Source organism: Schistosoma haematobium, chromosome ZW (assembly GCF_000699445.3).
Source record: "Schistosoma haematobium chromosome ZW, whole genome shotgun sequence".
Taxonomy (NCBI): Eukaryota; Metazoa; Platyhelminthes; class Trematoda; order Strigeidida; family Schistosomatidae; genus Schistosoma; species Schistosoma haematobium.
Genome location: NC_067195.1, coordinates 85,612,619 through 85,632,932, shown reverse-complemented (window position 1 = coordinate 85,632,932; position 20,314 = coordinate 85,612,619). Strand labels below are relative to the sequence as shown.

The following is a 20,314-nucleotide window of genomic DNA, read 5'->3' as shown; positions in this document are numbered from 1 at the left end:
ACGAAACTTCAGGCAAGAATATGACGCGTTATAAACATTCCATAAGAAGTTACTGCATTTAGCCTGGGGACACTTACAAATATGTGGCAAAAGCAACTGGAAAACATATACATGTTAAGTACAAAAAATCATCCAGTAAAATAGTTGAACTCGCCTTGATTATTTTTGAAAATTAGATTATTCAGTGGACGACATATATAACGCCATTCGTGAGTAGTAATGATCCAAAAGCATCCAGAATAAAACATGCAGTGTGGTAATCACTTCCAGGGTGCTTGATGCTGTTGAGGTTTTTGGGACTCGCTCTGATCAGAACAACTGAATGAATCCAGATAATTGTGTGTGCCATTGAATGAGCCATCTAAAATGAACTTATGATTGCAGAAAACTTATAGCTGGAACTCACCGTATTTTTGGAGAAGTGTCATCCTTGTTGTTTGGCAATGGAACTCGAGAATATAAAATTAGGCAGGCAGTGGTTGGAAGAAAAGATATTACAGGATAGTGCGTAGTTTAAAACAGGATGAGGTGTTAAGCGAAGGAACACTGAGAATTAGATCCATATAACTATTTAGTCCTTGATTGCATTGTTAGTCAATGTATATTTACGTTATTTACAGGTCATATTTGCTAGAGCTTGATGTTTAAACAAGTCTATGTCACTGAAGCATGTAAATGCTATTAAAGCTTGTTAACGAACCATCAAAGCTAATTAGTTGATATAGATGATCAACTTTTATTATCGATTGAGCTAGTAAGTTATGTGAACTAATAGATATAACATTACGATAACATATGTGACCATTAATCAGAGGACTATACGAATACTGGGTTTACAAAAATAAAAACCGATTGAGAAGGTTAAGGTGGAAATAAGGATTAACAGTAATGGGTTGCGTTTCTTTAGTTGGGCTCACCAATGTAGAATTATGGTCTACTATGATATTAGTACTGCTCTAATAATAGACCTAATCCTAAATTTGTAGATTTGTCATGATATAACTGCCTAATCTATAAGATCTTACGTGGAAGTCACACCATCGACTACACCAACTCACTGTATCGTATCAATTACCAATACATTATGTAGAACAAGGTTAGGCTAGAGAAAGAACAATATATTTAGTATGAATAGAAGATATAAGGTAACATTCGCCAGAGACCACGCCTGCATGGCCGAGCCATGCCACTCGATCGACTCCAGTCCATTCAATTCATTCTCCGCGCCTTCTCCACTGTTAGGTATTTCTCTGAGTTAAATATTGAATATCTATTTTCTGAGTAGTCTCGTGTTCACAGCTTTGTGGATTGTGTGGCTATTGTCCAATGCCACTACAGATTAACTGGAAAAAAATTATAACACAGTGGAAGGCCGTGAACACGAGCTTCAGCAGCTGAATACATTCCTACTTTTAGTATTTCGAACCTCGGTAAACCAGAAGAAAATGACCCTGCTAAAAGACATACATATAATTTGGAGTTAGTGGGTTCCGCTACCAGAAATGTACATAGAGAAGAGTCTTCAGAATGCATATCGTAAGCGTAGAAGGATAATATTATATATTACAGATCACCGCGTGAAATCGTGTGCATCAGAAACGCACTATGGTACACATGTGGGATAGCTTGTTATGCAATTAAATCTAGACATGGGATAGTGGCTATGAGAGGAATATGCCATGGTTCACGTAGTCTTGCTAACAAATTTACTTTAAGTCATATCTTTTAGTGGCCCATTGTTTTGTGGTGGCATTGGACAATAGCCACACAATCCACAAAGCTGTGAACACGAGACTACTCAGAAAATAGATATTCAATATTTAACTCAGAGAAATACCTAACAGTGGAGAAGGCGCGGAGAATGAATTGAATGGACTGGAGTCGATCGAGTGGCATGGCTCGGCCATGCAGGCGTGGTCTCTGGCGAATGTTACCTTATATCTTCTATTCATACTAAATATATTGTTCTTTCTCTAGCCTAACCTTGTTCTACATAATGTATTGGTAATTGATACGATACAGTGAGTTGGTGTAGTCGATGGTGTGACTTCCACGTAAGATCTTATAGATTAGGCAGTTATATCATGACAAATCTACAAATTTAGGATTAGGTCTATTATTAGAGCAGTACTAATATTATAGTAGACCATAGTTCTACAGTTTTTAAGCCAATTGGATCTGACGACGTCGACGGGCTCACCACTTTAGTGGCCTGATATCTGATTCCGTTTGGATCGCTTCTGATTGCTTGTTATTGAAATACTCATAACATCAATCCTCATATATAGTTATCGACTTAGATGGCATTGATGAATAACGGGATTAAATAAGTCAAATACGCGAGAGTATTTCTGAATACATATATTTTGTACACTCACCGATCTAGACAGATAATCAGAGAGATGAAGCGAAACGAAAGCACTAGCAGTGGAGAAGGCATGTAAACCAACTCGATCTAATCAAGCGTTAATCAATATTTATAGACACACAACATTAAGCTACAGACATGCTATGAGTAGGATATAATGTACATACACATACACTCATATAAAAACAGTCAAATTCGACAAGCGAATAATTAGCGTGGTCAAAACCCGAATCAAGAAGAATGGGTAGATTGGCTTGTCCGAAAACTAGAATCTGTTATACAGCCTTAACATAGTAGCTTGTCCTACAGTTTGTTCTTGGAATACGGCCGGTCGTTCTCGCGTCGTTGGCGCCGCACACCGACCGGATAGGCTTACAACCCCATGTAGGTGTTTTGACAGTGGCTTACTGTCAGCCATTATTTGGTGTGCGCTTGTTCAATGTGCCGCCAAACCGACAAACACTAATTGTCAACACTTGACTTTTTCTTTACACCACTCTGATGATGTCATCGACATTCAGCACCTTCCCTCATTAGTAAGCAGTGATCACGTTTTGTACCTTACATCAGGTTTCGATCACATATGACGCAGTATGTATTTGTTCCACCCATCCCAATATCTGACGAGCTAACATTTCGGCAATCAGATACTGTGTCATCACAAAAGACTAGTTGATCTTTGTAGATGGGTCTGTCGAAAACAAATGTAATATGTTTAAGACCATATTCCAAGCCGTAATACTACCGTTCATTCTAATTTAGATCTTATCCAGAAGCTCTCGAGCTTCAGAATAATATGTCCCGTACAATAGTGGATAAGAAACTCCCTCTATGACTGGAGACAGCATGAGAGTAAATGGGATGCTATCTGAATGTAAACCGACCAAAAATGGTGTATCACAAGGTATCATCTAATGTCCCCTACTTTTCCTTCTTTACATCAGTGAATTACTGCAACTGCCTAAGGCGTCGTCACTGCTGTTTGCAGATGATGTTGAATTCTGGGTGAAAATAAATAGGGTTGCTAATCATCCTGATCCCCAAGCCAAATTAGATGAATTTGTCAGGTGGTCTCAAATTTAGGGCTTACAAAGTGACTCTAGAAAGAGTGTGCCAATGCATGTTGGATACGGCAATAGTTACTAGTCTGCTGTTAACGGTACACCTCTTCCATGTGTGGAGGAACCCAAGGACTTATGGAGTAGAAGTAAGTCATGGCTTAAAAACAACTGCACATTGTAACGCATCAGCGGCCAAACGTTTTCGCGTGCTATGTTCACTTCGCTGAGCATTAAAAAACTGATGAGGTGTTTCGGACTTTATACCCTGCTTAAGTAGGACTGTACTGACAATACTGCATGAAAGTGGCTGTTTTATTTCTTAACAAGGATGCTGACACACTCAGGCATGTTCAACGCTTAGGAAAAACGTTAATGAAGGGTCTCTACAAACTACCTTATGATGGATGCCTAAAACGTCTGACCATTTTTTTACCGTATAATGTTATCAGGTGGACTCATATTTCCATTCCGTATCTTTCATAACGACTTTGGTATTTATGTCTCACCTTTTTACTCCATCCAGAACTAGTAGTCTCCGAGGGCACAGCAAGGAGGTTCAAAAACAGCGATCAAATAAACTTAGACTGGTGTTCCATTCTTTTCGTGGAATGATTAATTACTTAAATGCCTTATCTGAACAAGTGACATTGTGGTGTATGCTACTTATGTCGATATATATAAGTAGTACGTAACACCATTCAGAAGTGGAATGAGTGGCAACAGAAAGTTGAGAAGATCTGATTGAAAGGAATAGAAGTATAATCAGATAGTAATTGTAATAACAACAAAAATAAAGAAACGATGAATTTTGAAAGAGATGATTGATGGAAGATGTGGAAATGAAATATTCGATGTATTGTCTCCATACTTTGCGAAGACCCTGTAATTTTGCATAAAACAATAAATTTGTAATCCCCACTTGACTTCTTTGCCCTATCAACGAACATTTTCAGAGAGAATCCCGGGTCTCCATTGTGAAGCAAGCTTCAAGGATTATCACAGTTCCCCTGAACTACTGTCCTTAATGCTGAAGAATAAAGGTTAATTATTGTTATACTTATATACTTCAGTTCGTGAGACAGAATGACAATGTACATCAGTTGATTGTGTTCCAGTGGAATGGTTCGGCTTTCATAGATAGCCTACAACTTCGCGTTATAGGGCACATCATATAGCACACCACATTACAATTCATGGGTGAATATCTTGGGAAGGTAACTGGAGAGTTACTCACCAGTAACTCCTACGATGACCTTCGCCACTGCAGAGCGAAAAAACTGACCGGAAACTAAAAGTTTCAAAATTGCCATCCCTTTGAGGTACAGGTGTAACTTCTCTCCTTTTTTATTCAGAGGGTAGTCCACTCTTAACTAAAAGAACTTCGAAAAGCGTTGCTGAAGAGAAGCCAATAAGGTCATAGAATTCCATCAGGACTCTGTGTCGTGTGCCATCTCAGTCATTATATTTACACAAGCTGGTGATCTGTTCGACTTCAAGATGTTGGAGCTTCACAAAACTTAGACTAACATGGGAAAAGATGAGAAAGGACTTACCGGACGGAGTTACAGCAAACTAGGAATAATTGGATTAAATGCCCAGGTCTGTAGCTTAGCAGCCACCTTATTTGAGCTCTGTAAACTTATTAACGTTTTTAGCAATTACAGATTAATCTTCAAATTCATCTATTACTTCCTTACACTATAAATATAAAACTGATGCCTTCGAATGGTCTTAGTGGGCTAATAGTGAACCATTCAAGAATGAGGATCGAAAGGTTAGGAGTTTATGTAAAACGTTGATCGTTAGATCTCTCACCACTCATAAAATCCGTGCTTCCACTAGGCGGTTATTTTCGTATATTAATAGAACATAGGGAAGTAATGTAGTTCCTTGATTACTCTTGTACAATAGCTGATACTGAGTAAATCAAGCACGACCACATCTTAGAGTTTGTTCAGCCAATTAAGATACGTCCGACGATATTTGTATTAAAACTTCTCATTGCCTCACTGCTTAAGTGTTAATCTTTCGTGCCCGTAGGTAACCCTCGTGCTATTGATAGGAGAAACCAGACTAGTAGTGAATAGGTCTTTATTTAGATCTTCGCGCAGTCACAGTGGAGCGTGGGATTACCTGTTCAGACAAAAAAAACTCTTAACATTCAATATAAAATAATAGGAAATGTAAAGCCTATACAAAATAAGGAAGTGAATGAATACTTGAACTATACTGTTTTGACGTGATTAGTTGTTTGAGGTCAACTCTTAACCAATCAACCTAAGCTGCTCCATCTATCATTAATAATCTTCATGATCACAGCAAAAGGGTTCAGAAACAACCAAATAAACGACTAAAAGACCCTAAACATGTAATAGCAGATTTATCAGCAAAAAATGGCGAATGAAAAACTTCGCTTATACATATCTCAAGTAACAGCACAGGTCGACTGAACCACTACCTTGAAACCTGATTACTAGAGGTTGAGGGTGGTCAGTTCATCATTCTGCGCTACTATGACGAGAACTGAGGGTCAGAGCGAACGCGCCTTAACTGCAGTGAAGGATACACTCGATGACATCAAAAGCCGTCCTCATCGCCAGCAGGTTATTATAGGTGTAGGATCAGGACTGTAAGATCGTAATAAAATTTTCAAATTACTTCCCTAGACTTGCAGGTTATATATTCGCGAAAATCGGCAGGGTTGCTGCTCTTCTTTTGGGTGGAAGTCTGATTGCCTTACAAGTATGTGACTTTGCAAACTGTCTTTAAAATTCGTTCTTGAGGTTTGTTGGAAAATGTTAAAATAAGGAGTCTAAGTAATGCAATTATTAAAGTTATTTAGGTTGTAAAAGCTATTCGCTTTTTCTATACAGCTCCGTTCCTTAAAATAATGATGTTTCAACTGCTGTTTAGTGTCACCAACATGTACTACATGATTATAGTTACATTTGTGCATTCGTACAAACCAATTTACCTATCAATATATGACATGGTTTCGTATGCATGTCTAAAACATCCTCATGAATAGCCCTTCTGGTTTTACGCCATTTCTAACATAATAGACACCTTTCTTGACCTGCATACCATCATTTTAAAGTCTACTTCGTTCTATGGTTTACTACATCCTAAATTGGCGAGCTGTAAGTAGATAACTGAGTTTTATCGATTTGCGTCACAGTCAAAAATCGCTTATTTTACAAAATATTAGAATTTAAACATTTCCTCATACGTGTGGTTTTCGTGAGTTGGTTTGTTTTCATAGTTCAAAATTAAACGGTCGGTAAATCAGCAACGTAAAATTAAAAATATACATAGAATGTTACTAAGCTTAGAGGCTGATCAAAAGTAGTAAACCAGATACAGCAAACTGTCTTTCAAGTTCTTTGAAAAAAAGATGCTAGTGACCTAAATAACATACAAACTTTACACTGGTTTTTATTTGGCTATATCATTTAGATCCCATTTCCTCATGCACTAACCATACGGACTATATGGTAGTTCAAACAGTTGAAAACGATCAAATGAATTGACTGATTTTATTTCAAAACCCAATATAAGTGTGGGTTGTCGTCGATTATGTACTCCACATATCTCAGTCGGCTAGGCTGATACAACTTCATAATTTAATTCATGATTACCGTGTTCATATGTTTTAGTAACATTAACAATTGTCGATTACCATTATTTTCATTATCATTCTGCATTCTTATATAATTCTATTGCTTAAAATTTTCACTTAGTGCGCCGTCCAACAAGACGTTATACGTATCAATTGGAGAAAAGTAGAACATGCTGGTCACCAAATACAGTCAAACACACCTGTCATCTTCGAAGACAAGGTAGGCCCTCAGTGGGTTGTGTCTTTGGTTTCAGAATAGTATTTGATAGTTCTTTCTGGATCCTTGCTTTTTATTTCATGACTTACTATTTTGCAAAGTACCTAGTTGCTTCGCTAATCAAACATTTTAGTTGCAATTCTTAAATCCTTACTAATATTTTAAGTCAAAACTACTGTATGCTATTTCTAAATTCCAGATATGCACGCGAAATAAGCAATTAAGGCAAATTTTGCTCGTTTATTCGAATTGGGGAACTGACTGATCTCTTCAGTATATAACCCACTGATCTACATATAGTCAAAGAGAAACGTTAATCGTATCATATATCATTTTTCTCATGACTTATTTTCTAACTACTGTTCAGAGATAAAACGAAATCAATACAGTTCCAATAGCGTATGCATGAAACAGTAAAGGTTGAGATAAGTTGGTAGTTCTAATAAACTACTTGACTCGTTGAATTCAGTTGATGGGCCATCGTAGGCCAGTACTCGATTAATAATAGTTGATCAAAGGGTCTTTGTGATTTTTTATGAGAATTGATAAATCGATTAATTTATTGATTTATTCGAACACAAATACTGGTACAAGAAGGCACCAGGTACATATGCGCCACACAAATCATTTGATTTGTGTGAGGGCTGACACTGCCCGGCTGCCCAAACTGAAGTAGGTGGTTTTCTTATGGGGCCACACCCGGAGCCTTCGACCTAAAAGTTCCATCCACAAGGCAGTGGAGCATCGTAATGAGATGCAGTCCCATGGTAACCAGTGGCCAACGATTGGTTCATACGCCATTTGTTCCTTCAGGATACTGGAGCCCATATGCATCATTGGTTTGGAATCAGGGTTATTTTCCAACTCTCCTAGGTGGACTCTATATGTCCACCAACCTGGTTAAAGCGCCGGACATTCGACTAACTAGGTCACAAGCTCTCATCAACCTAGGTAGAAGAAATACATGATAAGCGTATCTCACCCACTCCCTACCTCAGCACTCAATGCTGAGTTCCATAAGAGTAGGTTAAAAGAAAACCACAGGCCACCAAACGAAGGCGTGAATTCAGTCCACTAAGTCTTAAACATTCGAACTTAATAACATCGGCTAGTGCAAAGTTTCAGTTTGGAATCTGTAAGTTAATCGTAACCCATGAATAAAAGACGTCAGGTAATATGTCCCAGAATCAGTTGCAGTGGAACAGTTGGATTCAACCTTAATTATAATTGTTTTCGATCTTGTGTCCATCTTGTTAATTTTATTTCTTTATGTCTTTAATGTAAGTTGTGGTAACTTGGATCGATATACATTTAGAACAAGTCCTACACTACCTATTACTGTCTATTGAATGCAATTCTAACTCAACAATGACTCAGCTGTAAATGTCCAAATCGTATATATTTTGTTGATGCGCGGTTTTAATGACGTTGATTCTGTTTCTACGTCTACTCTATTTATAACGTTACAGTGAATGTACCTCGTATATATCTATAGTAACTGTACAAGGTCAATCTCATCTCTCACTGAACCTCTATCGTCTAGTTTCAATTAGGACTTGTTATTATTTTTTTATAATTATTTAAACACATACATTGGTACAAAAAGGCATCAAATAGCTATGCGTCACATAAATCATTTGATTTGCGTGAGGGCTGGAGTGTTACTCGGGTCCCTAAACCGAAGCAGGTTTTTATTTTAGGGGGCCACACCACAAGCTTTTGACCTAAAGGTCTAATCCACAAGGGGGTGGGGCAACATCAGGAGATGCAGTCCCATGGTAGCCGGTGACCAACAATAGATCCACATGCCATTTGTTTCCTTAGGATCCTGGAGCCCATGAGCTCCATTGGTTTGTAATCAGGGTTTTCTAGCTCCCCTAGGAGGATGCTTCAACCTACCGACCTGGCTAAAGCTCCGGACATTCGCTTTTCGTCCTCTCAATTTCGTAAACAACAGTAATGCGACGAGAAGGCACCGAGTAGGACTGTGGTGTCTGTTACTAATGTTGACAGATATAAGTAGGATGTATCATCAGTCAAAAGTGAAATGCCTGGAGCAGAAGTTTAAGAAAATCAAAGAAAAGAGAAAAGGAACAAACAATTATTGGTGTGGTAACGAAAGAACGATGAAGTCTTAGATGATTGGTTGACATTTTGCAAATGAAGTATTTACTGTATGGTTCTCAGATTTTACCAAGATATTCCGTAATTTTGTATTCAAATACATTGGATTGTCCTCACTTGCGTTCTCGTTCACTACAGGACTTCCCTGGCAGTGGTTGTGTGCGCGTGGCAATATGAGAGCGTTTAGAGAGGGACAGCTGATTCTCCCCACTCTCGGCCGTACCAGGGTATTTGGGAGCATCCTACTTAGTAACCAACAATTTAATTGCAACTTGCTCAACACAGGATGTAAATGTTTTGAAAATCTTTAAATGTTTACTTATGAATAGCTCCGAATCGGAATAAAACATTCGCTTACTTTTTCTCGGTTATCAACACCCTCAATTGCCATGCTAGTTTAAAGTGAGGACGGGTTTCTTTATACATTTACTTAGTTTTGTATAAATTTTCCCACTAGATCTTTTTTAAACTTTCATTATAATTCCTTTACTTTACTTATTTCTATGTAAAGCGTACGTCGAAAAATAAAGTTAGTCATACAAGAAATGTGCATGTCGTAGATTGTTGTGAATCATTGTCCTTATATATACGTATTATTGCTGGTGATATCTGTCTGCTTATAATTTTGTCATCAAATTTTACACTGAGCACCAATTTTTATTCGTTTTCACTTATTCCTTTTCTCCATTTATTGATACACATGAATAATCTTATCAGTTGAATGCCATACCAGTAACTTACGAGTATCTTCTACTCTTAATGGCCACGTTTCGCATCCGTAAAGTGGAACGGAACGAATTGCCACGCAGTTTACTCGTCCCTTAATTGATAGACGGATATCTCGCCTTCTCCATAGGTGACGTAAGTTGGCAAAAGTCAAGCGAGCTTTTCGAATCCGTGCTGAGATTTCGTCAGACACCAACCTATTAGGGTTGATCAGACTTCCAACATAAGTGAAGTTGTCAACGCGTTCGACTACTTCACTCCCTATCCTTAGTTTAGGTGTTGACATAGGCCAGTCCTGAAGCAATAACTTGGGTCTAGAGGGGAAAAGCATCCCAAACATTCTGGCATTGTCGCTCAGTGCTACTGGAAGACTGCATTTTATCAGCGTCTTCACCAAACAGGACTATATCATCTGCGTATTCTAAGTCGATAAGTGGATCTCCTGGAATAAGATCAATACCCGAGAATTCAGTAGACGAGAATGTTATTTCCATCAATAGGTCTATGATAAAGTTAGACAGAAATGGAGATAGTGGACAACCTTGTCAAACACCACTTGAGGTTGCAAAAGCAGATGACAGTTCGCCATAAGCTCTGACTCGACTGGTAGTGTTCGAGTAAAGAGCCTTCACAAGGTTTATGTTCTTCTGAGGTACGCCTTTCACTGACAGACACTGCCATAGAATCTCACTCACAGAATCTCGCGGTCTACGGAGTCAAATGTTGCCTTTAAGTCAAGAAAAACTATCACTGTTGGACACCGATAAGTATGCCTGTGTTCTAAAACCTGACGAATGGTGAATATGTGGTCGATGCAGCCACGACCAGGTCTGAAGCCAGCTTGATTTTCTCGTGTTTGCAGTTCACGAGTCTTTATTAGGCATCCGAACATTATTGAGGGTAGTATTTTAGATTCTATATTGAACTTATGGTTATTACAGGGTGATTTTGACCCGTTTTTATATATTGGGACAATCAGTGATTGTGACCAGCCAGATGGGATTATGTCCAACCGCCAGATTTTAGCTAAAGCATTAGTTCGTTCCGTCCTACTTTATGGCAGTGAAACATTGCCGGTAAGAGTAAATGATATTCATAGGTTACTAGTATTTGATCATAGGTGTCTTCAAAACATTGTTCGTATATCCTGGGACCATCGAGTAAATAACGCAGTTGTTAGGAAACGGGTACTAGGTAAGGATGGCAAATCAATTGATGACGTAGTGAAACTTCATCAGTTGAGATGGCTGGGACACGTGTTACGTATACCCAACCACCGACTGTCTCGACGTGCGATATTTTATGGTGTAGGGGTAGATTGGAAGAAAGCTAGGAGCGGTCAGACCAAAACATGGCGCAAATCCATAAAGTCACTGACAAGTGGACTGAGTCACGTTGGTAGGTGTACACTACCTGGTTGGGATCTGCGAAATGAAAGCAACCGATGGTTAGAGACCCTGAATGACATGGCTCAAAATAGTCTGCAATGGCGCAGGTGCATCCACTCTTTGTGTTCTCCCAAATTCTAATCTCCTGAATCCTCATTGTCTCTTTTTTTCTCTTCCCAAATCTATTTCACTGGATTATACTCCGTGAATAACATCTTCAAACCCTGATGTTTCCGACTACTGCTTATACTCTTACCGCCTCTATCACTGTTGGATTAAAATCGATAACTGCATCTCTGTGCTAATGTGGTGTGGCAACTCGAACTGATGTACGTATGTACGAAGTTCTACGTTGTTATTGACTGACTGACTGAAAGTATTAGTCAACCTAGTCGCTAAAATTGGACCACCATCCTTAAAAACCTCTGACGCCAATCCATCTAGACCAGCTGCTCTCCCTCGTTTCAGATTAGCTATAGCTTTCTGAACTTCAGGTAGAGTCGGGGGACCTACTTCAATGTTCCATTCACACTGTCGATGGTACAAGATTCTAGATCCTAACCAAGGAGGCCTGCTTGCCGATTTAACACAGGGTGCATACGTTGAAGGCTCTAGTATGTAATTTGGAGCGAGTTTTCAGTAGACCTGAGACAGTGTTTCGCGCACCAGAATCGTTGGCTATGGTGACACTTGAGGAGGAAGTCAAAAGAGCAAGTTTAGAGTTGAAAGTCGCGGTAGGAGGAATAATAAAAATTGAACAGGGAGATTGGTTATAAATGCAGTGATCTGGAGTGCTGTTAGAGGTATGAGGGCGGTTATCACTTCCCTGTTGCCCACACCGCGGAACGGTTCTTCTGGAGGTACCTGAATAGGAAATTGGATTAAAGGTGGTTTTAGTGACGTAAGAGCGTGACCACGGTGCCTAAGGGGCAACTGTTTGAGGTCGGTCATACACGACCTTTTTGTGAGTAATTTTCGTGTTAGCTCCGTACTTATTGGAACCTTACCGCTCGAAACGGATATCCGTGTGATAATGCGAGGTGTGCATTTTAGGGTTGACGTTTTCTAACCTCACCCCTTCTTATGGGAAGGCAGCATTGCTGTTATGTTAAATGTCTGAAGGAAACACCTTACTGCTGTCACACCTCTGTACAGTCAGCAGTACAACTTCGACCTCAGACCTTAGGTTTGCTGTTTTTAATCTTGCCACTCTTCAACCGACCTGTTTGGCATGGTAGGACCTTGAGGTAGCAGCAACGGTCGGGACAAATGTTACCTGATGTATGACATTGTAAGCAATTGTCGTTGACTTAGCAATCCTTTCATTCACTTTGACTAATGCTTCCTTAGTGTTGTCGTCTACTTAGACATTCTTCTTATTTCTATTAGGATGTTCCGTTAACAGCCTCATGACGGTCGATTCGGTTTGAACTATCAATAGAGACTTAACAATCATCCAAAGGCTTTGAGTTGCTTATTAGTGTTTAGTTTTGGCTATCCAGAACAGTTACCACCTTTGACAATGACAAATACCTTAAACGTCCATGTTATCTCCAACAGAGTCATACTGTAGCATCGACTATTGGTTTGGAATCAGGGTTTTCCAACTCCCCTAAAAGGATGTTCGAACCTACCGACCCGGTTAAAGCGCCAAACATTCGCTTTTCGTTCTCTCGATTTCTTAAACAACACCCTCGTCGCATTTGGGAGCTGACGATTATTTCAAGAAGTCGAAATTGTGATACAACAAATTTTTATATAATAAAAACTATAACCTTAGGGTATATGATGAAAATAATAGACTAAAAGAGAAGGTAGCTAATCAGATAACAGCAAAAGTCAGTAAGGTAATATCAATTCAAAAATTTATAACGACCATTTTAGCACTAATAAAATGAATACGTTCTCACTGAATCATGAACTTTTTAGAACACCTAAACGACTAATATACCTGAAAATATTGTATTTCGCATTATTGTTCACCCTCCCATTTTCTATATTTCTTAATGTTTCAATCTTTTATTTGGTGTTAAGAATGGTGCATTATTTTGTGTGTGTAATGAAAATTATTTGGTGTTCATAGAATTAGAATGTTGCTGTGTGTATACATGAGTGAATAATAATTTGAATCATTTGAGCTTTAAGACAATTATGATTTGGAAAGGTCGGTTTTTTGTCTTCGGTTCTCCCACTGGTTACTTGTAGTTGGAAAAAAACCCCACCTTATAAAACTTTATTGAATTCGTGTATTTGTTATTCACTTTTTTTTTTCTTACTGTCTCAATGAACAATATAGTGAAAAAAGCTGTCCAAACATATATGTAAGATAGATACGATTAGGAGTAAAATCAATGATAACTGTTACTGGCCTCATTGTTATTGTGCGGCTCATATGTATTTAGTGCCCCCTTGTACCAAATAAATATGAATAATAGTGTAAAATATAAAGCTTTATAAAACTTTCAACCCAACGTCGTATGCTAGAAACAAGTAAACGTATATTTTTGAGGACTCGGAAATTCTGAACGAAATCACAAGAAATACAATGAAACTACTGCTTTATTAGATCAACCATTCAGCTTTTTAATAAACTAAATTGTTTTATAAATTTCAAGTCATTCATCAAAAAGACATTCTACTGTTGACTCCAACTACCAAAGATATCTCGGACCTCGTAGTACCTTATACTATTCAATGTCTACATCTACGTTTTTAACATTAAATTTAGTATATCATCCATTACACTATAAAACTACACTTCAAAGTTGTTTTAATAATATTACAACATTGAAAAGTGGTGTTCATCATTTTAGATCGTAATTGTCCCGCGAGTTAAAAAAAACTCAAATATTGAGTAGATTGCTATCCGATGGGGAAAAGTGATATTGATATGTGCTTAATCTCTTTCCCTCTCGTTTATTTATTTATTTAAACACATAAACATTGGTACGAGGAGGCAATAAACAGATATGCGCCACATAAATCATTCAATTTGTGTGAGGGCTGGGATGCTACCCGGGTCCCTAAACCGAAGTAGGTGTTTTCATTAGTGGGCCACACCTCGAGGCTTCGACCTGAAGGTCGAATCCACATGGCAATAGAGTAACTTCAGGAGATGCAGTCCCATGGTAGCCAGTGACCAACGATTGGTTCATACGCCATTTGTTTCCTACGGGTTTACTGGAGCCCATGTGCCCCATCGGTTTGGAATCAGGGTTATTTTCCAACTCTTCTAGATGGATTCTCCATGTCCATCAACCCGGCTAAAGCGCCGAACACTCGCTTCTCTCTCATATATATATATATATATTGCATGTCAACCACGATAACTAAGATATTTCTTACACCCCATCGATTCTTTAGCTTTTAAAGTTCGTACATCTTTTTCGAAGTATGTGTTCGCATGTTCAATTTCATCCTTAGTTACCGGATTTCATTCAGCAATTGCATCGAGTTCAGTGTAATTCATTGTAGAAAAGATTTCTCAGAACCAAATTTGAACTTGAAACTCATTTGTTGATAAATTAGTTATAAACACTTGATTAATTCAATCATGTCACAAATTAAAACATTTTGATGTAGTTGCGTTCTTCGAACTGGATATTGTAATCTTAAAGCTTTCATTATTTTTCTGTCATTGACAACTGAAAAGGCCAGTGATATCAATAACCTTAATAACTTAATTCTAGGGATATATCATCAAATTTTTAATAACATAGTCAATAGTTACCATGTGCTCACTGGTGACTAGCTTCATGAGGAAATTCTCGGAGTTCTAGTGAGAAGCCGTGATCAGTGGAGCTAATCCGTGTCGGATAGAGACAGGTATCTACCTCAGTACAATGGAAAATGGTCGCGCAATTTTGTGGGTTAGTTGAAGTTAGACATTAACTCCGTTGGACGCCGGCTCAGTGGTCTAAAGGTTAAGCGTTTGTGCGCGAGACTGAAGGCCCTGGGTTCGAATCCCGCGAACGGGATCGTGTATGCACACTGCTGAGGGGTCGCATAGTAGGACGAAACGGCCATCCAGTGCTTCCAGGTTTTCAGTGGTGGTCAAACATCAATCAGTTCATGATCTCAATCAAAAACTTAATAAGCTCCATAACCCTATACAGATAAAGTGAAATCCTTTTTCCAATATCTAAAACATTTTCTCATTTCTTTTTTCTTGTAGATTATTAAAACAATTGAAGAAAATCGTGTATTTTTCGGTTCGTTCGGTGGGGGGTTCCTAATTGCTATTTCATTTGCTTAGTTTAATCCCTATCGATTTTTTTTGAAAATGTTTCCATCTGTGTTGTCAGGCTTCATTTGTTTGTATTTAATAATCTAAGTTTGTTTGTCAAATATTGCTATATCAACACGTATCTTTGTGTCTGTAAATAAAGTACATATTCTCCAGCCTCTCTCTCTCTCTCTCTCTCTCTCTATATATATATATATATATATATATATATATATATATATATATATCACAGTTTCTATACACTTTTACAAGTACCATCAACAGTGTTTGTGTTGATTTGAATAATTTCTTCTTGGGATACAAAAATTACTACGGGAGGGAACACTTAGTCCATAATATGCATGGTTTAAAGCACGTTGTTGACGAAGTTATTGAACACGCTAGTCTAGAATCAACCTAGGCATATTTCGCCGCTTATGAGCGTATGCCTCTAGCCATGAATAATGCTTCTATTTGGGCGAACCAAATCCTAGGGTTGTTAGCACCGCATGTAGGTAGTCTGAACTTAAAGTATTATCGTTTGCGTGCGATGAGTTAAGGGGATTTAGTGGTGGACAATCCATGTCAATAAGTTTATTTGGCGAGTACATAATGTGAAAAATAAACTTATGTACCAAGTAAAAATATAAGCAATATAACAACTGTGATAAACTCGAGGCTCACCAGACAATTGTGGTGGACCAAATAATATATGAACTCAAAAATGATAACCGAGTTACCAAGTACAAATAGTAATGTCAATATATATCAGTTAAACGTTGTAAACACAACAAAAGTAGAGGCTCTACTTAATTCAGCAGGTTTGTGCGTGTTCCGGTTGAGTTTAGTACTGAATCCACAATTATAGATGATTGAAGATTCCAGTGAGATTGATGTCCTTCCAGTGATATAACCAAACGTAGGGTGCGGTATAGTAGTCGATTTAGAGTTCAGTTAACACAACCACGAGCAAACGGAGAACAAGAGGTGTGTGTATGGCAGTGCACTTGTTAGTAGGTAACAACGTGTGTCATACTATAAGTGTAACACGACGGAAGAAAGTGTGTTCAAGGTCATACACTTAAACGACACGTACAATCATTTAATAGTAAATGTATATGCTATGAAAAACTAACATAATAAATGCAAATAACATCGAAAACTATTTACAAAATAAGCTTGTCATGCATATCTCCACACTTCTCTTTGAGACCATGCACCGTATTGCATCATTGTGGAGTGTTGTCATCACTTCGAGATCATTGCTCTCAGATGATTACCATACAGACGAGGGACTGAAAGTATCATTCACCACAGTGTTCGGTTACACAAGCACACACTACCGTGTTGAACTGAGAAGCCGAAGAGGTGAACGGATAAACATGAGCCATTCATTAATTGTTGGTGCTGTCAAACAAAAAATGAACGACTACTTGTCTATCTGTGGACAACTGGAGTTTGCTGAAATGAAGGCTGGATGTGTCTCAGTCAACTTTCCGGTTCTCAACACTTTAACTGGGAACCTTTTACCTATAGCTAATTAAGTACCTATCGAACACAGGCTCATAAATTAGATCATAGAAAGCTGGTGTTCTCAACATCACTTCCATCTACTTCAACGGTAGTTAGTAAACCGTAATTTAGGGTAAATGTAAACATAATAGCAAAAGGTTGCACAATCATGACAGTAAAGCACTGAAAATGATTCTGAAGGCAGTCATTGAATTGTCCAAGAAGATGAACAACTGACTGACTAAGGCCAAAGCTCGTCCGTGGGTGCAGAGAACAGACACAGCGACAGCACAAACAATTCAAGTTGCGCATTGCCTTTAAAAACGCCTGAGTAAATGCGAACTCTTAAAGCTGCCTTAGAGGAGCACAAATTCCATGACAGATACTTGTAAAGTTTTAGGTGACCCGACTGTCTGAGATCGTAGATGATAATCTTCGGAATTCAATCAAAGCTCGTCTAGATTACGTGCCGACACTGGAATTTTCAGTTACTTATAACTTACGGGAGGCTAGAAGTAAAACATGTATCAGTAACTACGGATTCTACAGGACGACTCAAAGTGAGTTCATATCACAGTCTTGATATATTTATGGATGTTCTGTGTCCACAGTTGCGAAGTGCAACCTTTCCAGAAAAAGAAATAACACAAGGCATGCATGTTGCGATCCGGGCATTTTTACACGACGAAAGAGATAAAGTAAATAAACGTGGATGGTGATTCAAGCTAAATATACTTTTGACCTGTAGTTGAATACCTGTTTCTTTTTTATTAACTTTCGGTAAATATTTATATCAAACTAATTATTTCCTATCCATCTTATTTTCAGCTGGCTTTGCATGTGTTCACAGATCTAACTGTAAGCTTTCAAGCATTATTGTCATGCCGTCGGTAAATTATCAACCTCTTGCATGACATTATGGGTTCATAGGTTGGATGATTGCTATGATATAGGGTATTCGTTCGTCTACTATTAGCAATATGGCTTTTTGTGGTGTGCTTGTAATGCAGAAAAGTAACTTTTTCTTCTTGCAGAACATTGTGAGTGCGTTCACTTTGCAAAGTCAACTGAAAAAGTCGAATAGGTACGTAGGGAATTTTGTGTACCTGTTATCAAGTCAACAGGCTTCTACGTACAATCTGTAGTCTTAGGGTTTTTCCGAATGTGATATTGTAGATAACCCAAAGTCTTTCAGAATATCCCCAAAATGTGAAAAAATATTTCGGTTTGATCACAGAACGTAGACGATTTCCCAAAGTTATCAAAAATTCTGGGAAAATATTGGGAAAACCCAAAATATTGGGCTTTTGTGCTATTTCCTCGAAATTTTTATAGCGCCTTCCTCAAAACAAATAAAATTTCCCACAAAATAAAGAAATAGGGAAGGACGCAAACCGATCATCATTGCTTACAAAGATGGAGGAAACGATATTTCCCGCTTTACTCTGATTGGTCGCTAAATGGTCTGCCAAAATTGAGTTTAGTTGCAGTCATGGCTTTCTTGACCAGAATATATGTGCTGGTCAAATAATGTTATTCGTCCACCCAAACAACCAAAAAGGGAAATAAAGGCGAACAAAGGGGAAACAAAGGGAAAATGCATTGGAAGAGAAAACGGAAATAAAGAGGAAAACGCGCCAGAATGTCGCCTTTTGCTTGTCCGGGAGAAATAATGCGGATTTCCTCCGTGTTTTTCACTTTGTCGATAAATTACCGACTTTCCACCTAAATATCCGCTGAATCGCCCACTTTTCGCCTATATTTCCGCCGAATCGCCTACTTTTCGCCTATAGATACGCTTAATTGTCAACTTTTCGCCTAAATACACACAGAACTCCCTATTTTCGATCCATTGGCATAACCCCAAACGTCTCCCATGTTCGCCTTTATTTTCAACGACAGACCAAAATAAAATTGCAATCCACGGGAAAACCGGTATATTTTTAAAAAATTTTATTTAAAGGGAAAAGCATATTTTTGTACAACATTAAAGCAGAAGCTTCAGCATCGATTGTTTTGCATTTCCGTTGCAATTGCTAAATCATAGTTATTTGAAAATACCTGCAAAAGAAGGAACAGGTGATGTATTATTTATAAGGCATGTGTATTTAATCGCTAGTTCACTGACAATCAAACACACTTTCTCAACACTTCAATAGCTTCCCATGTAAGTAAAAAGGTAAGCTGTTTTACCAAAAACTGTTTATCAAAAATTAAGTAGAACATAAAAGACTGTACGAACTTTTGCCTTTAGCCACGTATGTTCGGCTACTGAGAATTGAAATAGTCGTCCTGTGAATTCTGAGGTTTAAAAACAAAACAAGTCACAACAACATCTGAATGACGTGCTTTAATTTAAGCTAAACTTACGGTTATGTTCGTTATTACAGTAGACTGTAACTATAGAGCCGTAGGGAAGTTATAACTTTAAATTAGTACATACCTGATCTTGTTTCCTTCTACTACACTTTATCATTTTGTCTCGGATATCATGAAAATAACCTTGTGTCGCTATGTTGTACAGCTTAGCAAGGTCTTTTCTTTGACAGCGGATGACAGAAAGCGATTTGTTAACGCACCTGAAGTTTAAATAATAAATAAGAGTTACTTCGTATGCAGCCGTAAAACTGGCATTTCTAAAGTGCTCGTTTTGGAGAGGTGCCGAGTAACTTGAATTTACTGGCAACCTCAGGTGTCAAGAGGTGCGACAGAACATACCGCATTGATGTTTTCGGATCATCACCCGATAACCGGGTAACCATTGCTATCTGTAACAGGAACAAATTATCAAATTAATGTTGATGACTTACAAATCGGTTCCTTGCCTACGATCCACTCCTTGGATGCTATCATAAGTTGTTTCTTGCTGAGGACGTCAACAATGACGTATCGCTTGTTAGTGGGCTAAAAATAACATAAGATGTAATTAAATGGTTTATCGTCATTAACTCAACACTAATGAAGCAAAATGCATTTACATTAAAGCATGCAACAATGGGATTATAACTAGATTATTGATAAAATTTATGGCTATGCATTTACAATCAATGTCCTTAAGCGATATCCATGTGTGG

At 38.1% G+C, this 20,314-nt stretch overlaps 1 protein-coding gene across 2 annotated transcripts; it reads left to right on the top strand.

Annotated features, from left to right (window-relative positions):
• The first annotated feature begins 5,749 nt into the window (after positions 1-5,749).
• FUNDC1 (FUN14 domain-containing protein 1) lies at positions 5,750-16,818 on the top strand. Of its 2 annotated transcripts, XM_051212552.1 has the most exons (5): positions 5,750-6,058; positions 6,096-6,171; positions 7,170-7,268; positions 9,901-9,918; positions 15,678-16,006. In XM_051212552.1, exons 1-5 carry the CDS (start codon positions 5,943-5,945, stop codon positions 15,756-15,758), a joined length of 390 nt encoding a protein of 129 aa, XP_051072741.1. In that variant the 5' UTR covers positions 5,750-5,942; the 3' UTR covers positions 15,759-16,006. The 2 variants fall into 2 exon arrangements, with proteins under 2 accessions (XP_051072741.1, XP_051072740.1); XM_051212551.1 differs by having other exon boundaries at positions 5,750-6,171; positions 9,901-16,818.
• The last annotated feature ends 3,496 nt before the right edge of the window (positions 16,819-20,314 follow it).

Coding starts and splice junctions, on each gene's coding strand:
- FUNDC1 (XM_051212551.1), top strand. CDS start 11,120: ATGTCCAACCGCCAGATTTTAGCTAAAGCATTAGTTCGTTCCGTCCTA.